General features: G+C 45.4%; 10 protein-coding genes across 10 annotated transcripts; 4 read left to right on the top strand and 6 right to left on the bottom strand.

Annotated features, from left to right (window-relative positions):
• Positions 1-125: 125 nt before the first annotated feature.
• On the bottom strand, positions 126-1,063 carry FOMMEDRAFT_125728 (histone-fold-containing protein). Its single transcript, XM_007268311.1, has 3 exons — positions 691-1,063; positions 499-635; positions 126-437 (listed from the first exon to the last, which is right to left on the bottom strand). The coding sequence occupies exons 1-3, from the start codon at positions 988-990 to the stop codon at positions 341-343; spliced, it is 534 nt and encodes a 177-aa protein (XP_007268373.1). The 5' UTR covers positions 991-1,063; the 3' UTR covers positions 126-340.
• Positions 1,064-1,232: 169 nt separating this feature from the next.
• On the top strand, positions 1,233-2,836 carry FOMMEDRAFT_141811 (uncharacterized protein; the record flags this gene model as incomplete). Its single annotated transcript, XM_007268310.1, has 6 exons — positions 1,233-1,422; positions 1,484-1,683; positions 1,756-2,034; positions 2,090-2,220; positions 2,268-2,481; positions 2,540-2,836. The coding sequence occupies 6 exons, from the start codon at positions 1,233-1,235 to the stop codon at positions 2,786-2,788; spliced, it is 1,263 nt and encodes a 420-aa protein (XP_007268372.1). The 3' UTR covers positions 2,789-2,836.
• Positions 2,837-3,226: 390 nt separating this feature from the next.
• On the top strand, positions 3,227-4,707 carry FOMMEDRAFT_158230 (uncharacterized protein; the record flags this gene model as incomplete). The annotated part of the gene is made up of 6 exons (XM_007268309.1): positions 3,227-3,410; positions 3,470-3,669; positions 3,734-4,009; positions 4,063-4,193; positions 4,251-4,470; positions 4,537-4,707. 6 exons carry the CDS (start codon positions 3,227-3,229, stop codon positions 4,705-4,707), a joined length of 1,182 nt encoding a protein of 393 aa, XP_007268371.1.
• A 175-nt stretch (positions 4,708-4,882) lies between these two features.
• Positions 4,883-6,617, bottom strand: FOMMEDRAFT_21546 (longevity assurance proteins LAG1/LAC1). Its single transcript, XM_007268308.1, has 9 exons — positions 6,408-6,617; positions 6,024-6,358; positions 5,917-5,971; positions 5,697-5,859; positions 5,557-5,635; positions 5,428-5,504; positions 5,310-5,375; positions 5,122-5,259; positions 4,883-5,065 (listed from the first exon to the last, which is right to left on the bottom strand). Exons 1-9 carry the CDS (start codon positions 6,433-6,435, stop codon positions 4,990-4,992), a joined length of 1,017 nt encoding a protein of 338 aa, XP_007268370.1. The 5' UTR covers positions 6,436-6,617; the 3' UTR covers positions 4,883-4,989.
• A 630-nt stretch (positions 6,618-7,247) lies between these two features.
• Positions 7,248-9,381, bottom strand: FOMMEDRAFT_125718 (longevity assurance proteins LAG1/LAC1). The gene is made up of 11 exons (XM_007268307.1): positions 9,241-9,381; positions 9,145-9,189; positions 8,967-9,085; positions 8,582-8,916; positions 8,474-8,528; positions 8,255-8,417; positions 8,115-8,193; positions 7,987-8,063; positions 7,864-7,929; positions 7,672-7,809; positions 7,248-7,615 (listed from the first exon to the last, which is right to left on the bottom strand). The coding sequence occupies exons 1-11, from the start codon at positions 9,300-9,302 to the stop codon at positions 7,540-7,542; spliced, it is 1,215 nt and encodes a 404-aa protein (XP_007268369.1). The 5' UTR covers positions 9,303-9,381; the 3' UTR covers positions 7,248-7,539.
• A 158-nt stretch (positions 9,382-9,539) lies between these two features.
• Positions 9,540-11,689, top strand: FOMMEDRAFT_110616 (uncharacterized protein; the record flags this gene model as incomplete). Its single annotated transcript, XM_007268306.1, has 9 exons — positions 9,540-9,644; positions 9,693-9,905; positions 9,968-10,030; positions 10,084-10,224; positions 10,272-10,623; positions 10,674-10,980; positions 11,042-11,281; positions 11,332-11,582; positions 11,649-11,689. 8 exons carry the CDS (start codon positions 9,540-9,542, stop codon positions 11,513-11,515), a joined length of 1,605 nt encoding a protein of 534 aa, XP_007268368.1. The 3' UTR covers positions 11,516-11,582; positions 11,649-11,689.
• A 96-nt stretch (positions 11,690-11,785) lies between these two features.
• On the bottom strand, positions 11,786-13,959 carry FOMMEDRAFT_125712 (acyl-CoA dehydrogenase NM domain-like protein; the record flags this gene model as incomplete). Its single annotated transcript, XM_007268305.1, has 14 exons — positions 11,786-12,023; positions 12,082-12,093; positions 12,150-12,278; positions 12,332-12,382; positions 12,433-12,512; positions 12,565-12,686; positions 12,734-12,753; positions 12,807-13,059; positions 13,119-13,197; positions 13,257-13,358; positions 13,410-13,497; positions 13,548-13,733; positions 13,794-13,856; positions 13,909-13,959. The coding sequence occupies 14 exons, from the start codon at positions 13,957-13,959 to the stop codon at positions 11,898-11,900; spliced, it is 1,362 nt and encodes a 453-aa protein (XP_007268367.1). The 3' UTR covers positions 11,786-11,897.
• A 397-nt stretch (positions 13,960-14,356) lies between these two features.
• Positions 14,357-17,603, bottom strand: FOMMEDRAFT_88846 (uncharacterized protein; the record flags this gene model as incomplete). Its single annotated transcript, XM_007268304.1, has 7 exons — positions 14,357-15,054; positions 15,123-16,161; positions 16,218-16,377; positions 16,431-16,663; positions 16,717-17,263; positions 17,323-17,433; positions 17,488-17,603. 7 exons carry the CDS (start codon positions 17,601-17,603, stop codon positions 14,357-14,359), a joined length of 2,904 nt encoding a protein of 967 aa, XP_007268366.1.
• A 417-nt stretch (positions 17,604-18,020) lies between these two features.
• On the top strand, positions 18,021-19,142 carry FOMMEDRAFT_110609 (polyadenylate-binding protein 2). Its single transcript, XM_007268303.1, has 6 exons — positions 18,021-18,122; positions 18,218-18,406; positions 18,458-18,564; positions 18,618-18,705; positions 18,765-18,886; positions 18,937-19,142. Exons 1-6 carry the CDS (start codon positions 18,045-18,047, stop codon positions 18,956-18,958), a joined length of 606 nt encoding a protein of 201 aa, XP_007268365.1. The 5' UTR covers positions 18,021-18,044; the 3' UTR covers positions 18,959-19,142.
• A 50-nt stretch (positions 19,143-19,192) lies between these two features.
• On the bottom strand, positions 19,193-19,908 carry FOMMEDRAFT_125703 (small nuclear ribonucleo protein SmF). The gene is made up of 5 exons (XM_007268302.1): positions 19,880-19,908; positions 19,686-19,811; positions 19,562-19,626; positions 19,479-19,500; positions 19,193-19,417 (listed from the first exon to the last, which is right to left on the bottom strand). Exons 1-5 carry the CDS (start codon positions 19,886-19,888, stop codon positions 19,382-19,384), a joined length of 258 nt encoding a protein of 85 aa, XP_007268364.1. The 5' UTR covers positions 19,889-19,908; the 3' UTR covers positions 19,193-19,381.
• Between the last annotated feature and the right edge of the window lie 137 nt (positions 19,909-20,045).

Genomic DNA, 20,045 nt, shown 5'->3' with positions numbered 1-20,045 from the left:
TCTCTGCCATTCGACAAAATCATAGACGACTAATTGACTTCATTATAATATACATTCGTTCCACGCTCTTTTAGTACTTTTTATACACAATTACAAACTAATAGATCACTTTGCTTAAACATGTAGCATTTTATAATTCACATTTGATTCGACATTGTAGTTCGAAAGGTGTCACATGAAGAGAGGTATCGCTTGGAGAGGTATCGCAGCATCGTGATGTACGGGTAATTAAGATAATAAACATCGAGGATAATTGGTAGTAGTGATAAACAACGTCAAAAAAGCCAAAAAAAGCGAGTGCCAACATCACGGGTTTCGTAAGGAAGAGACCATTCAAAGTTCATGCCATACCTCCCCAAGGCCCGCGTATCCGTCGCGCTAGCTGGATGTCCCGTTGCATGATTGTTACGCGCTTCGCATGAATGGCACATAAGTTACTGGCATTGAAAACAACATGAGTATAAGCGCACAATAAGTGCGGGATAAAGTAGTACATACGCATCCTCAAAGAGATGAACGAGGTATGCTTCAGTCGCCTCTTGTAAAGCGAGCAAAGCAGAAGTCTGCCATCGAAGACCTGCACCAGTACTATAGTCCACCATGTCCGTTGTCATATCCATAGCAATTTCGCGCACCTGAACCTCACAATTAGTACACCACGAGGATACACTCGCGAGGAACACTACTCACGACTCGAGCAAAGGGCAATTTCCGAAGTAACAGATCCGTTGACTTTTGGTACCTCCGAATCTCCCTGAGAGCTACGGTGCCGGGACGATATCGCGTCTTCTTGCGTCCAGGTCCCGCGCCCTCATTACTTTGGCGCGGTTGTCTCGTAGCGTGGCTTGGAGGCCTGCCTCCCGTACTCTTACGCGCCGTCGGTTTCTTCTTCCTTGGTGGTGAATTTGAACCATCACCACCAGATTGCCGTCGCGTAGTCGATGTGGATGCACCAATACCACTAGGACCCCTCTGTACAGCAACGGGCATCTCAAAGAGGGTGAAAACGAGTGCGCTTGGCAGGAAGATACGGAGGGAACGAACGTGGAGAGGGGGAGGTGGTCTCAAATCGAAAGCTTGGTCTCAAATCGAAAGCTTGCCTGTGGCCAAATGTCTTTGTATTATGTAATTAAAAGATTCGCGCGACGCGTCCAAAAAAGAGACGCGTCTCAGCTTTTGTGATCGACGCCCTTTCACTTCAATCTTAGTTACGCCCACTAGCACTACACTATATGAAAGCAATCGACGAGCCTATTATATCTGGCTATTATCGCTACACTGATATTCTCTTCGAGTATCATAAAACATTCGAAGATCCGGCAGAAATATCTGCGTTTAAGGCGTTCGTATCGTATAACGCCCTAGGCGATCCAAATCATCCGCTATGTATCGACAAGGACAAAGGAATAGAACTATATATCGGTATGCTATGACTGAGGATCAAGAAACTATTTCTCTTCTATAAATACTTATTAAGTAATAGGAACGCTGCCATCGGGTCAGTTAAGATTGATGTTTTCGTCGGCGCAGATGGAATATGCGCGTTACTGGCTACATGCTATGGGCTTCACAAAGAAACTTTTCCCTCTTCCAGGCTCTGACTGGCTCTTAACAAAGAATGTCCTGCGTAACATATCGACGGCTCACTACAAGTCTGGAGACGAAGTAAAGTATGCAACTCGTGTACGTATCCTGCACTTCGGCCCCAAAAATCTTCTACCTTTACAAAATAACTTTCTTAATTAAATCCCACAGATGATAGATAAGAACAACAAGAAACTGAAAGGGACCGACTCCGCCTTAACCTCTTTTCGTCAAAATTTCGAGAAAGTCCGTGACTTATATGCATCCCGAAAAGGCACGTGGTTAGCAATAGACATCGAAGCCTGGGAGATGGACCATAGTGTTGTTACTGAATGTGGCTGGAGTTATCTTAGATGGGATGGAGAGACAGAGATAACTGATCGCGGGCACTATGTCGTCAAGGAGAACGCGATTTATACGAATGGAAAATATGTTCCAAATGCCAGAGAAGTGAGTGGAATATTTTATTTTATTAAATGCTGTGGCAGTAATGAAAGTTCTTCAGAATTATAATTTTGGAGACAGCAAAACATTGCGCAAGGCTGAATTAAAAAAGGCGGTCTACGATATGATGATTAATTTCCTGAATTCGGGCCCTTTGTTTCTCGTGTTCCATGATGGCAGTCAGGATGTAAAGTAAGCAGTATTCCCGTCATCTGAATACCTGTCTGATTCAATAGCAGGTACCTAAAAGGCACGTATTTTGACCTTCCTCCTGGGGACCTAGTGTTTTTCCTTCCGAGCGACACTCCAAAGAAAGGAACATTTGTCGTAGACACTACAGAGCTCTTCGGTGCACTGGAAGGCGAGGTTGGAGAGAAGCGGTCACTTGAAATGATGCTGCGTCTGTTGAAAATTGATGCAGAACATCTGCATAATGCTGGTAACGATGCCCACGCAAGTATTCCTCTTGCTATCTTCTTTCCGGATTTATACTGACAAACGGACCTTACAGTATACACTTCTTGCGTTGCGATCAATGGCCATCGGGAATCAGATTGATGTTCAGCGGGAAGACAGGTGGCCGAATCAGACAGAAGGAACGGCCGAGACGGGAACAAGCTTCAAAGTCAATCATAAACCTTGGGACTTAGACTCGGATTATTCTGACTTGGAGGGTGCATTTGGCCGGCCGGCAAATGCGGAAGCCGTTGAAAAGCATTTGGCTGGACTGTCTGATGATGAAAATGATGATTACTGGTAGAACGCCGAAAGTGTAGAATAATAATTGATAATTACATGTAAAATCTTGTCCCTCAGATTCGTCTTTACGCGTGGAAATGACGTATATTCTAGTTCAAATATACAGCGGTTTCTTGAATCTTTATAAACATATCTTCGGCACTTATTCATTTCTTCGATTCCTGTGTCTTGGGCAGTCCGAGCCAAATAAATGAAAATAAATGCCCAAGAAGGATATCCCCTTCTATTTCGGGAACTGACCTGTACCACCATTACCAAGTATTCATTCCATGTCCTTTGTCCTCATTTATATGACCAGTACATAACTCATGCGCTATTTATAAATGTGAATTGTCCTTCAATAATAATACTTGAAGATGACTCAGCTTGCATTGCGCAGTTCTTGAACAACAAATGTTTTATCCAGACTGAGCTGCAGTTGGATTCAGGGGTACCGAACATGGACAAGACCACCACCATCTCTGGCTACTACAGATATACGCATATTCTCTTTGCGTATCCAGGGACAATACAGGATCCAGGAGAAGCCTCTGCTTTCAAGTCGTTCGTCCATTACACTGCTTTGGGTGATCCTGCACATCCGCTTCGTGTGAATAACGAGAAAGGACTCGAGTTGTACATTGGTATGCATCCCCAGCTCATTAAGCTCCATCGCTTTCTGGCTGACCACTGGTAATACTAGGCACGTTACGCGAGGGAAAGACTCGCTTGATGTTCTCGTCCTCACAATTTGAATATATACGTTATTTGCTACATGCGACAGAACTGACCAAGGAGCTCTTGCCGTTGCCGTCATCCAAATATCTTTTGACAGAGTCAATGCTGACCAACATCTCGACCGTTTATCTGAAGTCTCCTATTGAAATGAAGAAGGCTTATCAGGTAAATAGCTCATTGGATTAATGCTATTTCTTCTAGACTGTCACATTTACTGCTCTACAAGTAGGTGGTCGAGAAAAACGGCAGAAAGCTAAAATGTGACATGAAATTGTCTTCATTTCGTCATACATTCGACAAGGTCCGGGACATATATGCATCTAAGAAGGGGACTTGGATGGCAATTGATATAGAAGCGTGGACAGTTCTGAGCTCGGCAATAACGGAGCTCGGATGGAGTTTTCAGCGATGGAATGATGACCAAGAGATGCAAGGACAGGGCCATTTCATTATCAAGAAAAATAAGAATCTCAGAAATGGTCAGCATGTTGCAGATGCACAAGACGTAGGTTATTTGCCAAAGGACTTTGGTGGGATTTGTGACTGATCCTTAACAAGAAATTTGCATTTGGCAGTAGCGTTGAGTTGGAGACAACAGAGTTCAAAAGCAAGGTCGATAGTCTGTTCACAGACTTGCAGAGCTCAGGTCCCCTGTTTCTTGTTTTTCATGACGCACACGGAGACATCAGGTAATTTCACACCACCTATCCATGTCCTAATGTTCAACTGAGTCTTCATGTATTTAGATTCTTGAACAACTCCGAATATTTCCCGGAGGGCCTCATAGACAACTTCATGTTCTCTCTCCCGAGTGGCATCCCTGATGAAGGGACATTTGTCATTGATACTACAGAGCTATTTAGCGCTCTTGAAGGAGACGCCCGAATGAAGCGCTCACTCGGCGACATGTGCCGCCTATTGAATATTGAAACGCTTCATTTACATAATGCAGGCAACGATGCTCACGTATGTCGGCCCCGTCCACCTTAAAAATGCATACGTTCAACTCTGACCATAACGTCTGCTTCCCAGTATACTCTGCTTGCACTGAAGACCATGGCGTCAGGAAACCAGGTAGATGCTCAACGAGAAGAGCGTTGGCCAAGTCGGACTTTGACTTCGACCGTAGAAGGATCCAGTCTAAAAGTTGTCTACGCCCCAGAGGACGAGGACTCTGATTACTCCGAACCAGGCAATGTCTGAGATGTTAATGTGGCTGAAGCCTGCTTGCACCAGCTCTTCTAGTCAATTGATCTTATGAAGTGTAACTTTTCTGATAACCACTATCATTTGTTTTTTGAGTGGCATAGCCCTACGATTCCATCTAATCTCTCCGTCCTTTGAGAAAACTGCCTCGTTGTAATCGTATCCAAAATGTCCCGCGACTACATTAGGGAAATGTTTAGCAGATGTGAAGTACAACATCAACTATGCAACACAACGCGTATAGCATACTCCAATCCACATCCTTCAATCCAAATAAACTCACTCATCCTTTTCGCCTTGTCCATCATCTTCGTCATCACTTCTATCATCGGTTGTGTTACCCGACTGCGCAGCCCTGCAAGTTATCCATCAGTCCAGAGCGTCAGAATATGTTATCTAGCATTTCCTTACCGGTAAGCAATTCGGAGAATGAGGTAGTACCAGAAGAAGTTAAGGAATAGCAAGAGGAGAAGGGGTACGAAAATCTGGTATTTCATCCACCAAACCATCCAGACGCCATCCGGAGGGGACCATCGTTTAGATGATTCGCTAAATAAAGCTTGTGGGTTGATTGCAAACATAACTTTCAGGAAACGTACGGAATGAAATCGAACTGTGTCCAGACGGAGTAAAGTATGATCATGTTCATCCAGAGACGGAAATAGCTGCAGGACAATCAAGTCAATGACCAATGAGCTCAAGCAAGTGTAGACGTACGTCCAAATAATTAAAAAGACCATAAGTGCAATAATTTTGGTTCGTAATAAGTTGAGTTTATTGCAGAGTTGAGAAAACTAAAGAATGAAGTTCAGTACGACAACCAGCGTATCTCATCAGTTTACTTACAGCTAGGAATGTGTCCGGGATGTCCATGCTGACAAACACCGCGTTGCCGATAAGAGTCAGGTTAATTCCATAGCTCCATCTAATCATAAGATACGAGTGTGAGCATTTGTCGGCGGAAAAGGGCTTTGAGACAAACAGACCCAATTAGCCAAAGAGTTACTAAATGATGGGCGACAAGTGCCTTGAAGTCCTTGCGTGGTTTTTCCAATTTTAGAGCAAGAACAAGAAGTTGCTGGATCCAATAAGATAGATGCATTAGATAGTACCGTTTTAGTCGGGGTTTCATGTCCCAATGAGGGTAGTCTAGAGCCTGTTTACTAACGTGCTTCGAAGTTAGAAACGCTCCTGTCCTCTGCTCACCTATCCAGTAATACTCTGTTCGATACCACCAAGTAGGAAGGCTTGCCATGATGTGCTACAGGCAATTCGTTAAAATGCGGTTGAAATCACTGGAAGTGTAGCCTTACCATCCCCCAGAATCCCATAGCACCATAGTACAACATCGCATACGCTTGTTCACCGAATCTATCAAGTTTTGCCTCCTTTCTGATACCCAATCGAACGGCCATCGGCCTGATGATTTTAAGCAAGACGAACTGACGAATGAAGGAGAAGACGATAATATGGTATGCAATGAACACGAGGTCCAGCCAGCCCTTCGCATAGCGTACATCATCCACGGCGGACTCGGATATCGGATACGAGATGAACAGCATAGGTGTGAACGGATTGGGACGGATCTTGAGGTAGTCAAAAATGATGTAGAATAGAGCTGACACCATCAAGAGCTTGAAGGAGGACGCTACTCAAATAAATTGCTCCGACCCGAGAGGTCAAATGTAAATACTCACATGGAACACGCATCCATCTCAAAGTCATGATGTCCGATAAAAGGCCCTTTGAATCATAAAATTCAATAGCAGGCTTTAAGTGCGACGGCCTTGGTGCAGATACTTCTGAGACTGTCGGCCTGTATTAAAATAGCATTCGGGACCAATTCATAATGCGGCAAAGTCGAGGTGTATTCACGTCTGAGGCAAGAATGGATCTGCAAGGCGATGATCTTTGACAGTCCTAGCCTAACGTTAGTACCATGGACGTTGGCTGAATATCGTAGAACTTACTCCATATCATGAAGGATATCCGTTACAGAGGACTTTCGTCGGCTCATTGACATGGAATAGTATTAAGAGAATCCGGGACACGATAAACTGTAGTAACTCTTCAGGCAGCCATGAAGTTGGAGGAAAACAAGCCAAGGGCACACTGTCAAGAGAAAAAGCGAGAGCTTGCCAGCAGCATTTATAGAGTTTCCAGACGGACGGAAAATGATGCGATCGCAACTTTTTCCGTTTCTTATCACATATGACAGCTTCCTGATTAGGTACAACTTGAAGTGATGCTTGGTACCTCTTCCTCTGTGCAGTTCAAATGCTTTTAGATATTTGAGTATTGACAGGGAAATACTCCATGACATGTTTCTGCCAATTTACCCTCCAGCAGCTCGATCATTTACTGTTTTTCCTGGTATGGGGTTGTGAGAATAATGACTTACCCTAATACGTCTTACCAGGCAAATTTGCTTTGAGTTTCTTTTAATCTAATTACAAGCAGTATAAATGGTGATTTTAGTCACACATTCAACAACGTCTGTCTGCAACGAACATGTGTCTAAAGATCAGTACGTACTGCTTGCACTGAAGTCCACGGCACCAGGAAATCAGGTGGAGGCTCAACGAGAAGGACATTGGTCAAGTTACCCTTTGAATTCGCCTGCTACGCCTCGCTTTTTAAGTGGCACGACCACTTGGCTCCTTGTTGTATCCAAATTTCTCCATCCATATCGAAAGCTATCTCCATGTAACTTGTATCCAAAATTCCGCAACTAAATTAAGGATAGGTGAAATGTAAAACCAGCCGTGTGACACAACGTATGTAGCACACTCCAATCCACAGCCCCAAAATCCGAATAAGCTTATCAGGTTACTCCTCCTTCTCGTCTTGCCCATCATCCTCATCATCACTTCTTTCATCAGTTGCGTTACCCGATTGAACAGCCCTACAAGTCACTCGTCAGGCCAGAGAGTCAGAACATATCATCTAACACCTCCTTACCGGTAAGCAATACGGAGAATCAAAAAGTACCAGAAAAGGTTAAGGAACAGCAGGAGGAGGATCGGTGTGAAAATCTGGTATTTCATCCACCAAACCATCCACACGCCATCTGGAGGAGACCATACATTCGATGATTCGCTAAAGAGAGCTTATGAGTTTATCGTAGACATAGTTTTTTTCCAGGACACGTACGGCATGAGATCGAATTGGGTCAAGACGGAATAAAGTATGACGATGTTCTTCCAGATCCGGAAATAGCTACGTGGTGATTAAGTCAGTGTGGATAGAAGCTCAAGAGTATACGGACAGACTTACGTCCAAATAATTAAAAAGACTACGAATGACACGGTTTTTGTCCGCATTAAGTCGAGATAATTGCAGAGTTTGGAAATCTAAGGAACGAAGTTCGTACGAAAACTACCATAGCACATCGGTTTACTCACAGCTAGGAATGTGTCCGGGATATCCATGCTGACAAACACCGCGTTACCGATAAGAGTCAGGTTAACTCCATAGCTCCATCTAATCATAAGATACGAGTGTGAGCATTTGTCGGCGGAAGAGGACTTTGAGACAAACAGACCCAATTAACCAAAGCGTTACGAAGTGATGAGCGACAAGCTCCTTGAAGTCCTTGCGTGGTTTCTCGATCTTCAAGGCAAGAACGATGAGCTGCTGGATCCAGTAAGAGAGGTGCATCAGATAGTATCGTTTTAGCCGAGGTTTCATATCCCAATGTGGGTAGTCTGCAAGTTGTTCAACCAACGGATTGAAGATAAGGTCTCTCTTGTCTTCTGCTCACCTATCCAGTAATACTCTGTTCGATACCACCAAGTAGGAAGGCTTGTCATGATGTACTACAGGTAATTCGTTTAAGTGCGACCGGAATAATCGAAAGGCGTAAACTTACCATCCCCCAGAACCCCATAACACCATAGTACAACACGGCATACGCTTGTTCACCAAATCTATCAAGTTTTGCCTCCTTCCTGATACCCAATCGAATGGCTATCGGCCTGATGATTTTAAGCAAGACGAACTGACGAATGAAGGAGAAGACGATAATATGGTATGCAATGAACGCGAGGTCCAACCAGCCCTTTGCATAGCGTACATCATCTACGGCGGACTCGGCTATCGGATATGAGATGAACAGCATAGGTGTGAACGGATTGGGACGGATCTTGAGGTATTCAAAAATGACATAAAGCAGAGCTGGCACCATCAAGAGTTTGAAGGAAGATGCTACTCAAAGTGAGATATTCCAGCCCTAAAGGATAAATGTAATTACTCACATGGAACACGCATCCATCTTAGAGTCTTAATATCCGACCACAGACCCTTCGAATCGTAGAAGTCATCATGCGGCTTAAAACGCGATGGTCTCGGTGACGACACTTTTGAGTCTGTCGGTCTGTATAATGACACTTGTCAGAACGCGTCCTGAATGCAGAAATAGGTGAGTATAGCCACGTTTGTGGTAAGAATGGACCTGTTAAGTGATGGTTCTTATCATTCCTAGTCCATAGTTAACACCGTGGAGGCCTAGCCAGGTATCATGGAGCGTACTCAATATCATGAAGAGTATCCGCCATGGAGGAGCTGCGTTTTCGACCGTTGATCATTGGCATATTATAGAATTTATAGAGTCTGGAACACGAGAAATAGTAGTTGTTGTTCAGGCAATCATGAAGCTGGAGGTAATCGAGCGAAGGGACACGCTGTCAGGAGGGAAAACGGAGTTTGGGGAGAGAAAACATCGAGCTGATCGGCATGATCGGCATGATCGGCGTTCGCCAAGCGCGACGAACTGAAACTGATATCATTACAGCGAGCGAGACGCGTCTTGGTCTCCTCCTGCATTGGTCATGTTCTCAAACTCAGGATTCTTCAATAACGTTCCGTGTCCAGACAAACACAATTGCAAGCGTCCTCAATGTCTGTTCTCGCATGCCCCCAATGCAAAGCAGCCAGTACTTCCACAGATTCCAGTCTCCACTCTTGTACCTGGTCCCTCTAAGGCCACCCCGTCAAACAATGCAATAACCTCGAACGAGACCCCTCAGAGGAAACCAATTGCAACGTTTCATACAATCCCATCTAAACGGGCCGCCTCGTCTTCAATCAAATCTTACGCCTCTACTGCTACTACATCTACTCAGGAGCCACCGAGAAAAGTTCAGAGGCTTGATGCCGCAGCAAAGAGCACGAAGGTGTCAGCAAGTCAGAAAACAGTACGCTCTACAACACGAACGTCATATTTTTCGTCACGAGTAGAAATGACCGACTTTAACAGATTGGTGTGCCCATCTTGAAAATGAGTCCAGCCCATTCAAAGGTTGCCATTCCCGTGCGACAAGTGAAGTGAACTTCATGTCCTGATATGTATGTGGCTTACAGCATAACTTTCAGGCTATGCTCAAAACGATATATGAACACTTTGCTGAGTTGTACTCGGACATTCTGGGACGAGAACCAAGCCTTGCCTCTGGACATGCACTTGCTCAAGAGGATGAAGTCTATCAATCGTCCACAAAGCTTACATATCGAAATGTGAGTGTTCCGCAGCGTGAATCTTCCTTTCTTCTCATACCTATTAGGCGGTCATATCCTGCGTAGCTTCTTTAAAGAAACGGAAAAAACCTGATTCTCTAACGCATGAATCCGTTGGCACTGAAGGTACTCTTCAAAAGCGACGCGATACGCATGATAAACTACGTGCCTTGAAGCTTACAAAGAAGCATCTCTCTCCACATATAATGCCTCTTGAAGCAATGCAGAAATGGGGTTTCATGACAGAGATACCAGACTCTCCTGGCAGCTCTAATCCCAGTGATGAAGGCAAGATAAAACAATGTGAACGATGTAACGAACAGTTTGTTGTAAAACGGAAAGAAGAGGCGGGTGAATGTGTTTATCACTGGGGGAGGGCAATTATGAATCGCATGAATGGTATGCACACCCTGTAATACACTTTACCACCCAACTAAATGCGCCTGCAGGAGAAAAACTAAGAGTGTGGAGTTGTTGTTCCGAGGTAGCTTCGGATACCAAGGGCTGCAGCCGAGGTCCACACGTCTTTTCTGAATCATCGCCAGAGGAGTTACACGCACGACATGCCTTCTCCTTTACGAGTCCTGCCATTGAGGATCCTGATACCTTAGATACTGCATTAGAGGTGGTATGCTTAGATTGCGAGATGATATACACCACAGGTGGTGTGCGAGTTGCTCGTGTGTCCGTTGTCGATGGCTCTGGCCAAGAAATATTTGATGAGTTGGTGAAGATGGATGAGGACGTTGAGGTCATGTCAGTCAATTTCCCTATACCTCTCTTTGGACCCCCCATTGAACAATTTATTGTTTCATAGAGATTACAATACACGTTTCTCTGGAATTACTGAAGAAGAGTACAAGGAAAAGGCTGTTCTTCCTTTAAAGTCCATACGACGAGCGCTGGATGCGTTCATCAACTCGGATACGATTATAATTGGACATGCCTTGGAGAACGATCTTAAGACACTCCGCATGGTTCACCTTAAATGTGTCGACACAGCGATTCTTTTTCCTCATCGTGCTGGACCACCTTATCGACGTGCACTACGCGATTTGTATGTATTCAATTCATATCACTATGATTCCGTTGCTAATTTGTTCATAGGACTCGCGAGCTGCTGAGTCGTAAAATCCAGACAGGTGGCGGCACTTCCGGCCATTCGTCCGTGGAAGACTCGATCGCTACTCTGGACCTCGTTCGTTATTTCGTAATTAATAATCCCGAAGGGAAGAAACCTGTAGCAGCAGGATCTACTACAGGCAAATCGACCATGACGAAAAGTACATAATAAACCTTTGGAAACTATATCAGATGATAATGAGTGAAAGGAGCAGAACAGAGGGACGCCCTCGTTTGTGAGTTGCATGATTTGATTAACGCAGCTTCGATGCAGCGACTAATGCGACGCATTGACCCTTCAGATACCGTAAACAAGTCAATCTATATTCACCTAGACAATCACCCCATTCGTCTCTTGAGGATACGCATACTTAGATTCATGCAAGATTCATCAAGGCTCAGTAATAATGCATAATGACCTGGAGGCAATCAAAATTTCTCTTCCCACTACATCGTATTAATACATCAAGAAACTATCACTGTCACTACAGACAGGTAATTGACCAAGAAATGACAACAAGCATATCCCATTCCGACGAATCAAGAACATTTTAAAGATGCGCTTTGACCTGATACTTCTTGAGTAGCTCTGCTTCCTTTTTCTTTGTTGCTTCTGCTCGTTTTACGAGTTCCGGAGCGCGTTTTAGTTCACGCTGGCCGATTTGCTGTTGATGTACCTAGGGAAGTTAGTGTAGCGTTAGTACTTTTCAATATAATTTAGAACGGCCGTCATACTTCGTCGGGACCCTGTCGAAGGGTATCAGCAACTGATACAGAAAAAGGTAAACAAGAAATGTACTAACATCAGCCAACCGAAGAGTCCGAAGACCTGCCCAGAGCTGCGCAAGTTCTTGATCTTGGCTCACACCCTCGGCGCCGAATACTTGGATTGCACGGTCAACTACCTCTAAAGCCATTGATGGCACGACGAACTGGAATACGCTTGTTCAATTTCCGTATCCTCAACAAGTGAAAGCAGAAATACCTTGGCCATGCCAATTTCTTTCAAAGCGCCCTTCGCGTGATATTTGTCAATCTATGTAGAGAGAATCAGCTAAGTACAAAAAACAACTATGGGTATTTTACTTGAAGTGCAGCGCTGAGCACGAGCAAACGTGCGCCCTCGATGTCGGCTCGCGACTGTGCGATATTGGAGATGACAGTGCCTGTAACGAAGTAATTTTAGACAATGAAGTCCTAATGAAGAATAAGACAAACCATGCTGATACAAATACTTTCCAAAGGTCTTCCTAGACGGATCTGTGACCCGAAGGATCATAGTATCCAATGCCTTTTGAGCAACACCAATGCAACGCATACAGTGGTGGATCCTTCCAGGTCTAGAGCCGGGTCAATTGAATTCTGTAGGGTAAGTTACTTTCCTTACCCAAGACGGCCTTGAATAATCTTTGAATAGATGTAAAAAGTATTCATAACGCGGAATACGCGGAACAACAAACCTCAAAGCCCCGGCCCCAACCAAGGACAAGATTAGAAAGCGGTACGCGCACATTCTCGTAAACCACCTCGCAGTGTCCCTCAGGTGCGTCATCATAACCAAAGACACGCATTGGTCTGATGACTTTCACTCCAGGAGTGTCAACCGGAACAATCACAACGCTTTGTTGCAGATGAGTGTTCTGGTTTGTCGGGTCACTCTTGCCCATGACAAGGTGCAGTTTTGTCCTGGGGTCTCCGGCGCCACTGATGTACCTAGAAATATTGGAACGTGTCAGTTACCACGTAATCACAGGTGAGACGAGTAATACGACCATTTATGTCCATTTATGACAATCTCATTGCCTTCGCGTCGAATAGACGTCTGGATGTTCGTTGCGTCCGATGAAGCCACTATGGAACACATCTAATCAGTACAAGACTGCACGCAGTAGATATTCGCACGAGCTTACCAAACCGTTCCGTCATTGAGAATGCGGATCGTATCTCGCCGTTAAGCAATGGAACAAGCCATTTCTTCTGTTGCTCTGGAAAGCCATAGCGCGCAAGAACCTCTATCCATTGCCCATCAGCATGATGGTAGGTGCAGTAATAACTCTACGCACCCATATTGCCTGTATCCGGGGCGGAACAATTAACCGCTTCAGAGGCAATTTGCCCACCCCGACCAAGAATCTCCGCCATGACGGCGTACTAAACGCCAGTAAGCACGGTGCCAAGTCAAAAGGGACATTGAAGCTTACTTCCAGATTGGTTAATGGCACACCAAATTCAGGATAATGAGCCTTGCTCAGAAAGAGATTCCACAACCCGAGTTTCTTCGCCTTCACCTTCAAATCCTCGACGACAGGAATGACTGTCTTCCATCGTTTCTCAGGATCTTCTGGTAGTTGTGCTCGCGCAACCTTTTGTGCTGGAATACATTCTTCCTGTAATGTTGAATCCGTTGGAATTAGCCCTTGGTTGTTTACAGAGTCAGTTATACTAACGTTAACGAAACTGATGAGTTTCGCGAGCGTTTCTTTGCCGTATGGTGTGAATTTATCTTCAACCTGAGGTAGACTCGTCAATGCACACATGAAAATAACAATTGAGCAGCCATACCAGAGCCCAACTCGACGGCGAGGTTATTTGTTCTACTGGGTGAGACGGCATGGTTGATTAATGGGAAGAGATGCACCCGTCACCGGACACAATCTAAAGCACCCGGTAAATTCAGTTACCGACTGCCGGAGACTTTTTGTACCCTCAATACCCAACAATTGCAAATAACGGCAAACAAGTTAGATTTACATGCAATAAGCAGATATACAGGTCTAGGTCTATGCTAGTAAGTAAAGAAGTTGTATTACGTACAATCAAGCAAAACTACATATTCAGCAAACATTTAGATGGTGCATATACATTCGACTTACGCACAGCGGGAGAATCCTAAGCTAAAACGAAAGGAAAAAGTCATCAGAAGACGAGAATAGTGTTGGCATAGTAGTCCAGAGACAAAAAGGTTAATAGCGGAGAACTAAGACAAGACGGATTTAAATAGGAATGGAATCTAAGCCTGTGCCTGCGAGACATCATTGTCCATATTAAGTTCTCCCAGCGAAAACGGCAAATCAGGATCGCCTCGGAATTCTCCACCGTCAAAGCCCTGCCAGAGGCCATCTTGGCCATCTCCGTAAATTCCAGGTGTATAGTTACGGATGAAGTCCAGGCCAGCAAATGGGAGGCCTGCTGTGTCAAATGACGAAGAAGGCGGCGCGTCATCTTGCGTGTCCATCGGCTGCTGCAGACCGAGCAGTGAGTCGAGCGTCGAACCGTATGCTAGGATGTTTTGGTCCAACATGCCCTGGGCCAGCGGATTGTACGATGCAGCGTTTGCATTTGAATTATCGGAGTCTTGTGAAATATTCTGCGACACATCTTCCTCAGGATGCGAGCTAGGATTCCAGTTCATAGATGATCCTGAAAAATTATAGAAATTCAAGGAGCTGGGATCACTGCGCGAGGGAAGTGCAGGCCCAAATATCGGAGAAGTCGGCATGAAAGATACTTGACGAGTGCCCATGCTCCTTCCAACTCTGTCCGTGAGACCTCCTTGCATGTTATCGCTAAATACGTTCTGCTGGCCACTCGGAGAAAACGCTGCAGCGAAAGATTGATGATGAGAATGTGGAGAAGAAGAAAATGAGGACGATGGTCCAGGATGCTCCATCTCATCATGTGCACGCTTTTGAGACATGGCTCTGCGGGCTAAATTGCCAACATATTAGCATTTATTGGGATGTAAAAGTATGTAAACTGACCTAATCCAGAAGGACCAGAGAGCGACGAACGGGACCCTTGCACAGACAATGAACGTCTCCGTACGCGCTCCCGGGCATCCCGAGATTGTCCCCTGGATGGTTTTGGTTTAATTACTCTGCCAGAAAATGAGCGCTGCAGGTTGGAAGATTGAGAAGGAGATGTTGGAGAGAGAGAGCCACCGAAGGGTGAGGCATCATTCGATCTCGCCACCGCCGAACCCTTGTTAATAGCATCTCTTGCCGTATTTGCTAGATCAGACAGGAGCTCCTTGCATTTTCGGGCACCTGGCCAAGTGCCTTCCCACGCAGAAACGACGCCTATGCAGCTTTCTGCCTCCGCCATTGCCGCGGGTGCGGCTTCTTTGTCCGGAATATGCATGGCATAGAGAAGTATAATGACTGCGGAGCTAAACAAGTGCTGGATGAAGAACGCCAAATGATGTGAGGACGGAACGACATTCTTGACTGATGGCGCCAATCGAATGCAAGACCGCGCAGTATGGACGGCCTTGAGAGATGACGTCATCCCGGTGAACTGACTCTGCGACAGCGGAAGGAAGTTTCTATGCAACGTCGTAAGAATCGAGTAGTAGTGACTGCATAAAACCGCTCCCATTGTCACTTGAGCCTCGGTAGTCGGGGACGACTTGAAGGTTGCTGGAAGCTTGTTACACCAGTCCAAAAGCTCAGCATCAAGACTCATTGCTTGTTCTACAAGCTCCTGGACTTTCTCGGGTTCAAGATGCTCCCTGAAGCTGTCGATGCCGTATATCTGGCGACAGACGCGACCCGCAATCCTGTACAACTCGCAAAGTGCAACAAAACCCATCATAAGTGATGGTTGGGTTCTCTGTATGTTGGCGCCCGAAAAGAACTCAGGTAAGTCTTCATCGTCAAATTCGAACGGATATTCTGCGTCACAATCTGAGTCTTCTATGCCTAGCGGTCGTCCAAGTGCCATAGCTAGCATACGATCCAACGAGTACACGCTCCAGAATACCTTGCGACGGACTTGCTTTTCCAGCGGCGTCATGCTTACATGGCGAGAGTATCTCTAGATGGGCCAAGTTCGTTATCTACTATCTGCAATAGGAGCGAAGGATGACATACGTGAAGACCCAAATCTTGAGACATGCGTACTGCCTGCCCAACAAGCAACCAGGCTTGTGGCAGGCAATTAACTGAGCAGAGGAAAGACGACAAGAGGACAATACACTGGACATGAGCTATTTGAATAAGAGGATGGCTGATGTAGTGCAAGATCAATGCTCTGCGGAATATGATTCAGAATCACAATTCGAAATGGATTATATCTTCACATACCGCTCGTAGAAGACCATCCCAAGTCCACCATCCTCTTTACCATTAAGTCGGGGATCATCCACAATACGCGATGCACAAGCGAAAACTGCGAAAACCAAGGCAATAAAGGGGGTCTGTGCTCGTACAATATTTGTATCATGTTTAAGGTCCATAAGATTGTTATAAGCGTGAAGGAAAGTCGTCTTATCAACCACTGGCAGCAAGAAATGCAGACGATGGAAGTAGGCCTCAATCTTGCAGGGAGCATATCATGAGTCTACGTAGCACAGACAATGAATCGGCTTACCAGTTTATCTGCCAAATCCCTGTCGGGGTATTCAACTTCTTCCGGACCGGGCAATGCATGCACCTTTCCGAAAAAGACAGACGCCGGGAAATAAAGTTTATTCGCGCTTGGCCCTGGTGAATGCGGGTCGTCCTCCATCGGGGAGACACGATGAAGTGGGGACGAAGTTAGAGCACGGAAGGACTGTACTAGGGACATGGTGGACGAGCCGCCAATCCAGCGCAAATGGCCGTGTTCGTCCAAGGTAAGCTGTCCGAAAGCTTCCGATACCTCATCGTCTTCCTTGCTCGAAGAGACGGAAGGAGATTTAGGCAGCGGAGAGCTTGATTGTTCAGACAGAGCTCTCTCTCTTCGTCCATAGGGACCACGTGAGGGACTAACTGATTGGTTTCGAGTGGTTCCGTTCTGTTTCTTGAGTGCTTCCACAATCCCTTGAACAGGAGCTTGGCCACCGCTAGGCGACTTCTCAATGAGTTCTACTATCGGAGCCACTTGCTTGAAAACTTCTTCCATATGCATAAGACGCGCTTCAAGTTCTTGGACATAGCTAATGTGGTGAAAAACCACTGTCAAGCACGAAATAGCATAAATTAAAGAAAAACGCACTGGCGACTGAGAGCCGCACGATCCTTTGTCTGCAACCACGTGCAATTCGTAGAAGCAGCAGAGCACTGCGAGCAGACGGGCTCGATGCCATCACACTTGATCTTTTTTCTCCTGCATATAGACACCGTTGGATCAGCACTAACGAGCCGAAAGATCGTCACCCACCGACAGTTCTCACATGCTCGCCAGACGCGTCGGCGTTGCAGCTGTATTGGCTTCTGACCTGCATCCGGCGGCAGAGGTGGGTCTTGAACGCGTTTCTTCTTTGTAGGCTGGTTCATCGACGAGGAAGCAGATGGGTTATCAGTCATAGTGAAGGTAAGGAGCAAGATTCTGGGTAATCGCACCCAAGTAATTACCGACGGATGTCATTGTATTGCCCGTGGGAACTGCACGTGGTTTGAGCATTGGCTTGGTGGTTTCCATTACATTCTTTCGTTCCTATTTGATGCCACTCTCTTTTTGGGTGGTCATTCATATTTGTGTCGCAGTGTCGCAGTAATGTAGGGATGTACTTTGTGTCTTGCCTCATTTTTGGGAAAGAAAAGATACTCCACCGGGCCGTATAAAAATCCCGAGTTGGAATTTGTCTCATTACGTAATGTGAACGGCCATACGCAAATAATACATAACAAACGTGAGCGGTATGACGCGCACACCATGGAGAAAATTCGCGTGGTCTTGTCACGCTTCACTAGGTTGTCCGTACCAAGGTCAACGAAATGGCTGACGAGGCTAACACAAATCCAACGCTTGATAGCGTCGATGCTGATGCAGCCGCCGATGATGCTGAAGCAGAGGTTTAGCACTTTGTCTCCATCTACTAGTTGCGAAGAAATACTAACAACCTTTTTCTCTGTTCACCTTGCTTATTTTTCGTGTTCATACACAACAGGAAATACTTGCGATGAAGTCAAGATTGGAGGAGATAGAAAAGGAGGCAGAGGCACTTCGGCAGATGCGCGAAGCACAGGAAAAAGAGGCGAAAGCTATTGCTGCTGTAGCTGCACCATCAGAGGGAGATGAGATGGAGACAGACGAGGATCCGCATGCAGCCGATGAACGAAGTGTCTATGTAGGCAATGTGAGTTTCTGCTTTAATCCTAAAGGAAGCTCTACTGAAGTGTGCGCATAGGTTGATTACGGTGCCTCGCCAGAAGAAATCCAGGCTCACTTCCAAGCTTGCGGGACAATAAATCGGGTTACAATCCTTTGCGACAAGTTTACAGGACATCCTAAAGGGTGAGCTACTCGAACCATGCCTTTTAACCTCTGACTGGCTTACAATAATATAGATATGCCTATGTTGAATTTGCGGAACCGTCTTTCGTAGAGACAGCACAGACCCTCAATGAGTCGTTATTCAAGGGACGTCTAATCAAGGTCGACTTATAATTCTATATCTTCCATGTACATGTACTGAAGGATGTCTGATATTCTAGGTCGTTCCCAAACGAACAAACATCCCTGGGTTTAGTCGTGGTAGAGGACGAGGCCGTGGAGGGTATAGAGGAGGAGGTCGTAGTAGGGGTTATGGATTCTCGCCATATCGTGGGAGGGCCAGGTAGGTATATCTCTAGAATCACTTTATTAATGAGACTCATAGAATTGCAGGGGACGAGCGCGGGGTTATTAGAGTCGACTGGATACTTTATATAGTGATTTCTGCTGTTCTTTTTTAATATTTCGATTGCTGTCACTTGTAATCTTATATTCATGAAAAGCGTTGTTCAGATGCGATGTTTCGCTGTCCAGTCTAATTTTTTCTATACTATGTTCTTTCCGTGATACATCGAATCCAGTGATTTTATTTCAACGCCCGATACAAGCAGCGTCCCGGAATTACCATGACTCTTAACAGTTGGTCAACGCGGATTTCGTTTGTAGTGAATTGCACGCATGCTATTGAGCGCCTCGCCTACTCGTAGGCCATACACCAGATACACGATTTAAAAGCTTTTTCTCGCCTCACCCCCGACATAGTACAGTATACCTCTATACATGACGACTCGCTGCTCGTAGAAACAAAGAGTAATGAGAAATACGGAACCGACATGTGCTAGTCATCGTTGTTTATGTCGGAAGGAGCTTCCCTGTGATGGGACCCAAAAGATATTGTCAGTAATGGATAGATGCAGGAAGATGACAGAACTTATAATGTATAAGACGTTATTACACCTTATCAAAGCGAACTAACTTTAGCATGCATTTATACATTGAACTAGAAGGCGGTACATACCGAATGAACACCTCGCCCAAAGCGCCGTTTGATTGTCCGTCTTGAAACTCTTCAGTGTTTGCTAACTGTAACGAAGTATATTCTTTAGTAAACCAGAGACAGATCAAGAGAAACAGACACTAACCTGAAGATTCATGTATCCATCAGTGCTGACGAGAAAGCCCTTGTACTCGAGGCCCCATTTTAGCCGTACGCAGACAGACTTGCCCGTCAGTTCTTGAAGAAATGGCTTCGGGTTCACTGGAGTGACCTGTACAAAGTGCAGGGTGGGTATCAATCCAAATGAAGTCACTCCAAGCTTGCAGTGTAGATACGCACACCTGACATGTCGAGATCTTTGAGGAGCGAAGGCCGCAGAAAGAAAGTTCAAGTCAGTCGTGTCGCGTTCTTGTCACGCTCCCCATGCCTAAAACAGATATTAGTTACGTAACGCGTAGGTCAGTCCTCTCAAGAGTGTGGTTTACCATATCTTCCAGTCTCTAGA

The sequence above is a fragment of the Fomitiporia mediterranea genome, assembly GCF_000271605.1.
Source record: "Fomitiporia mediterranea MF3/22 unplaced genomic scaffold FOMMEscaffold_8, whole genome shotgun sequence".
In the NCBI taxonomy this organism is placed as follows: domain Eukaryota; kingdom Fungi; phylum Basidiomycota; class Agaricomycetes; order Hymenochaetales; family Hymenochaetaceae; genus Fomitiporia; species Fomitiporia mediterranea.
This window is presented reverse-complemented; position numbering and strand designations above follow the sequence as displayed.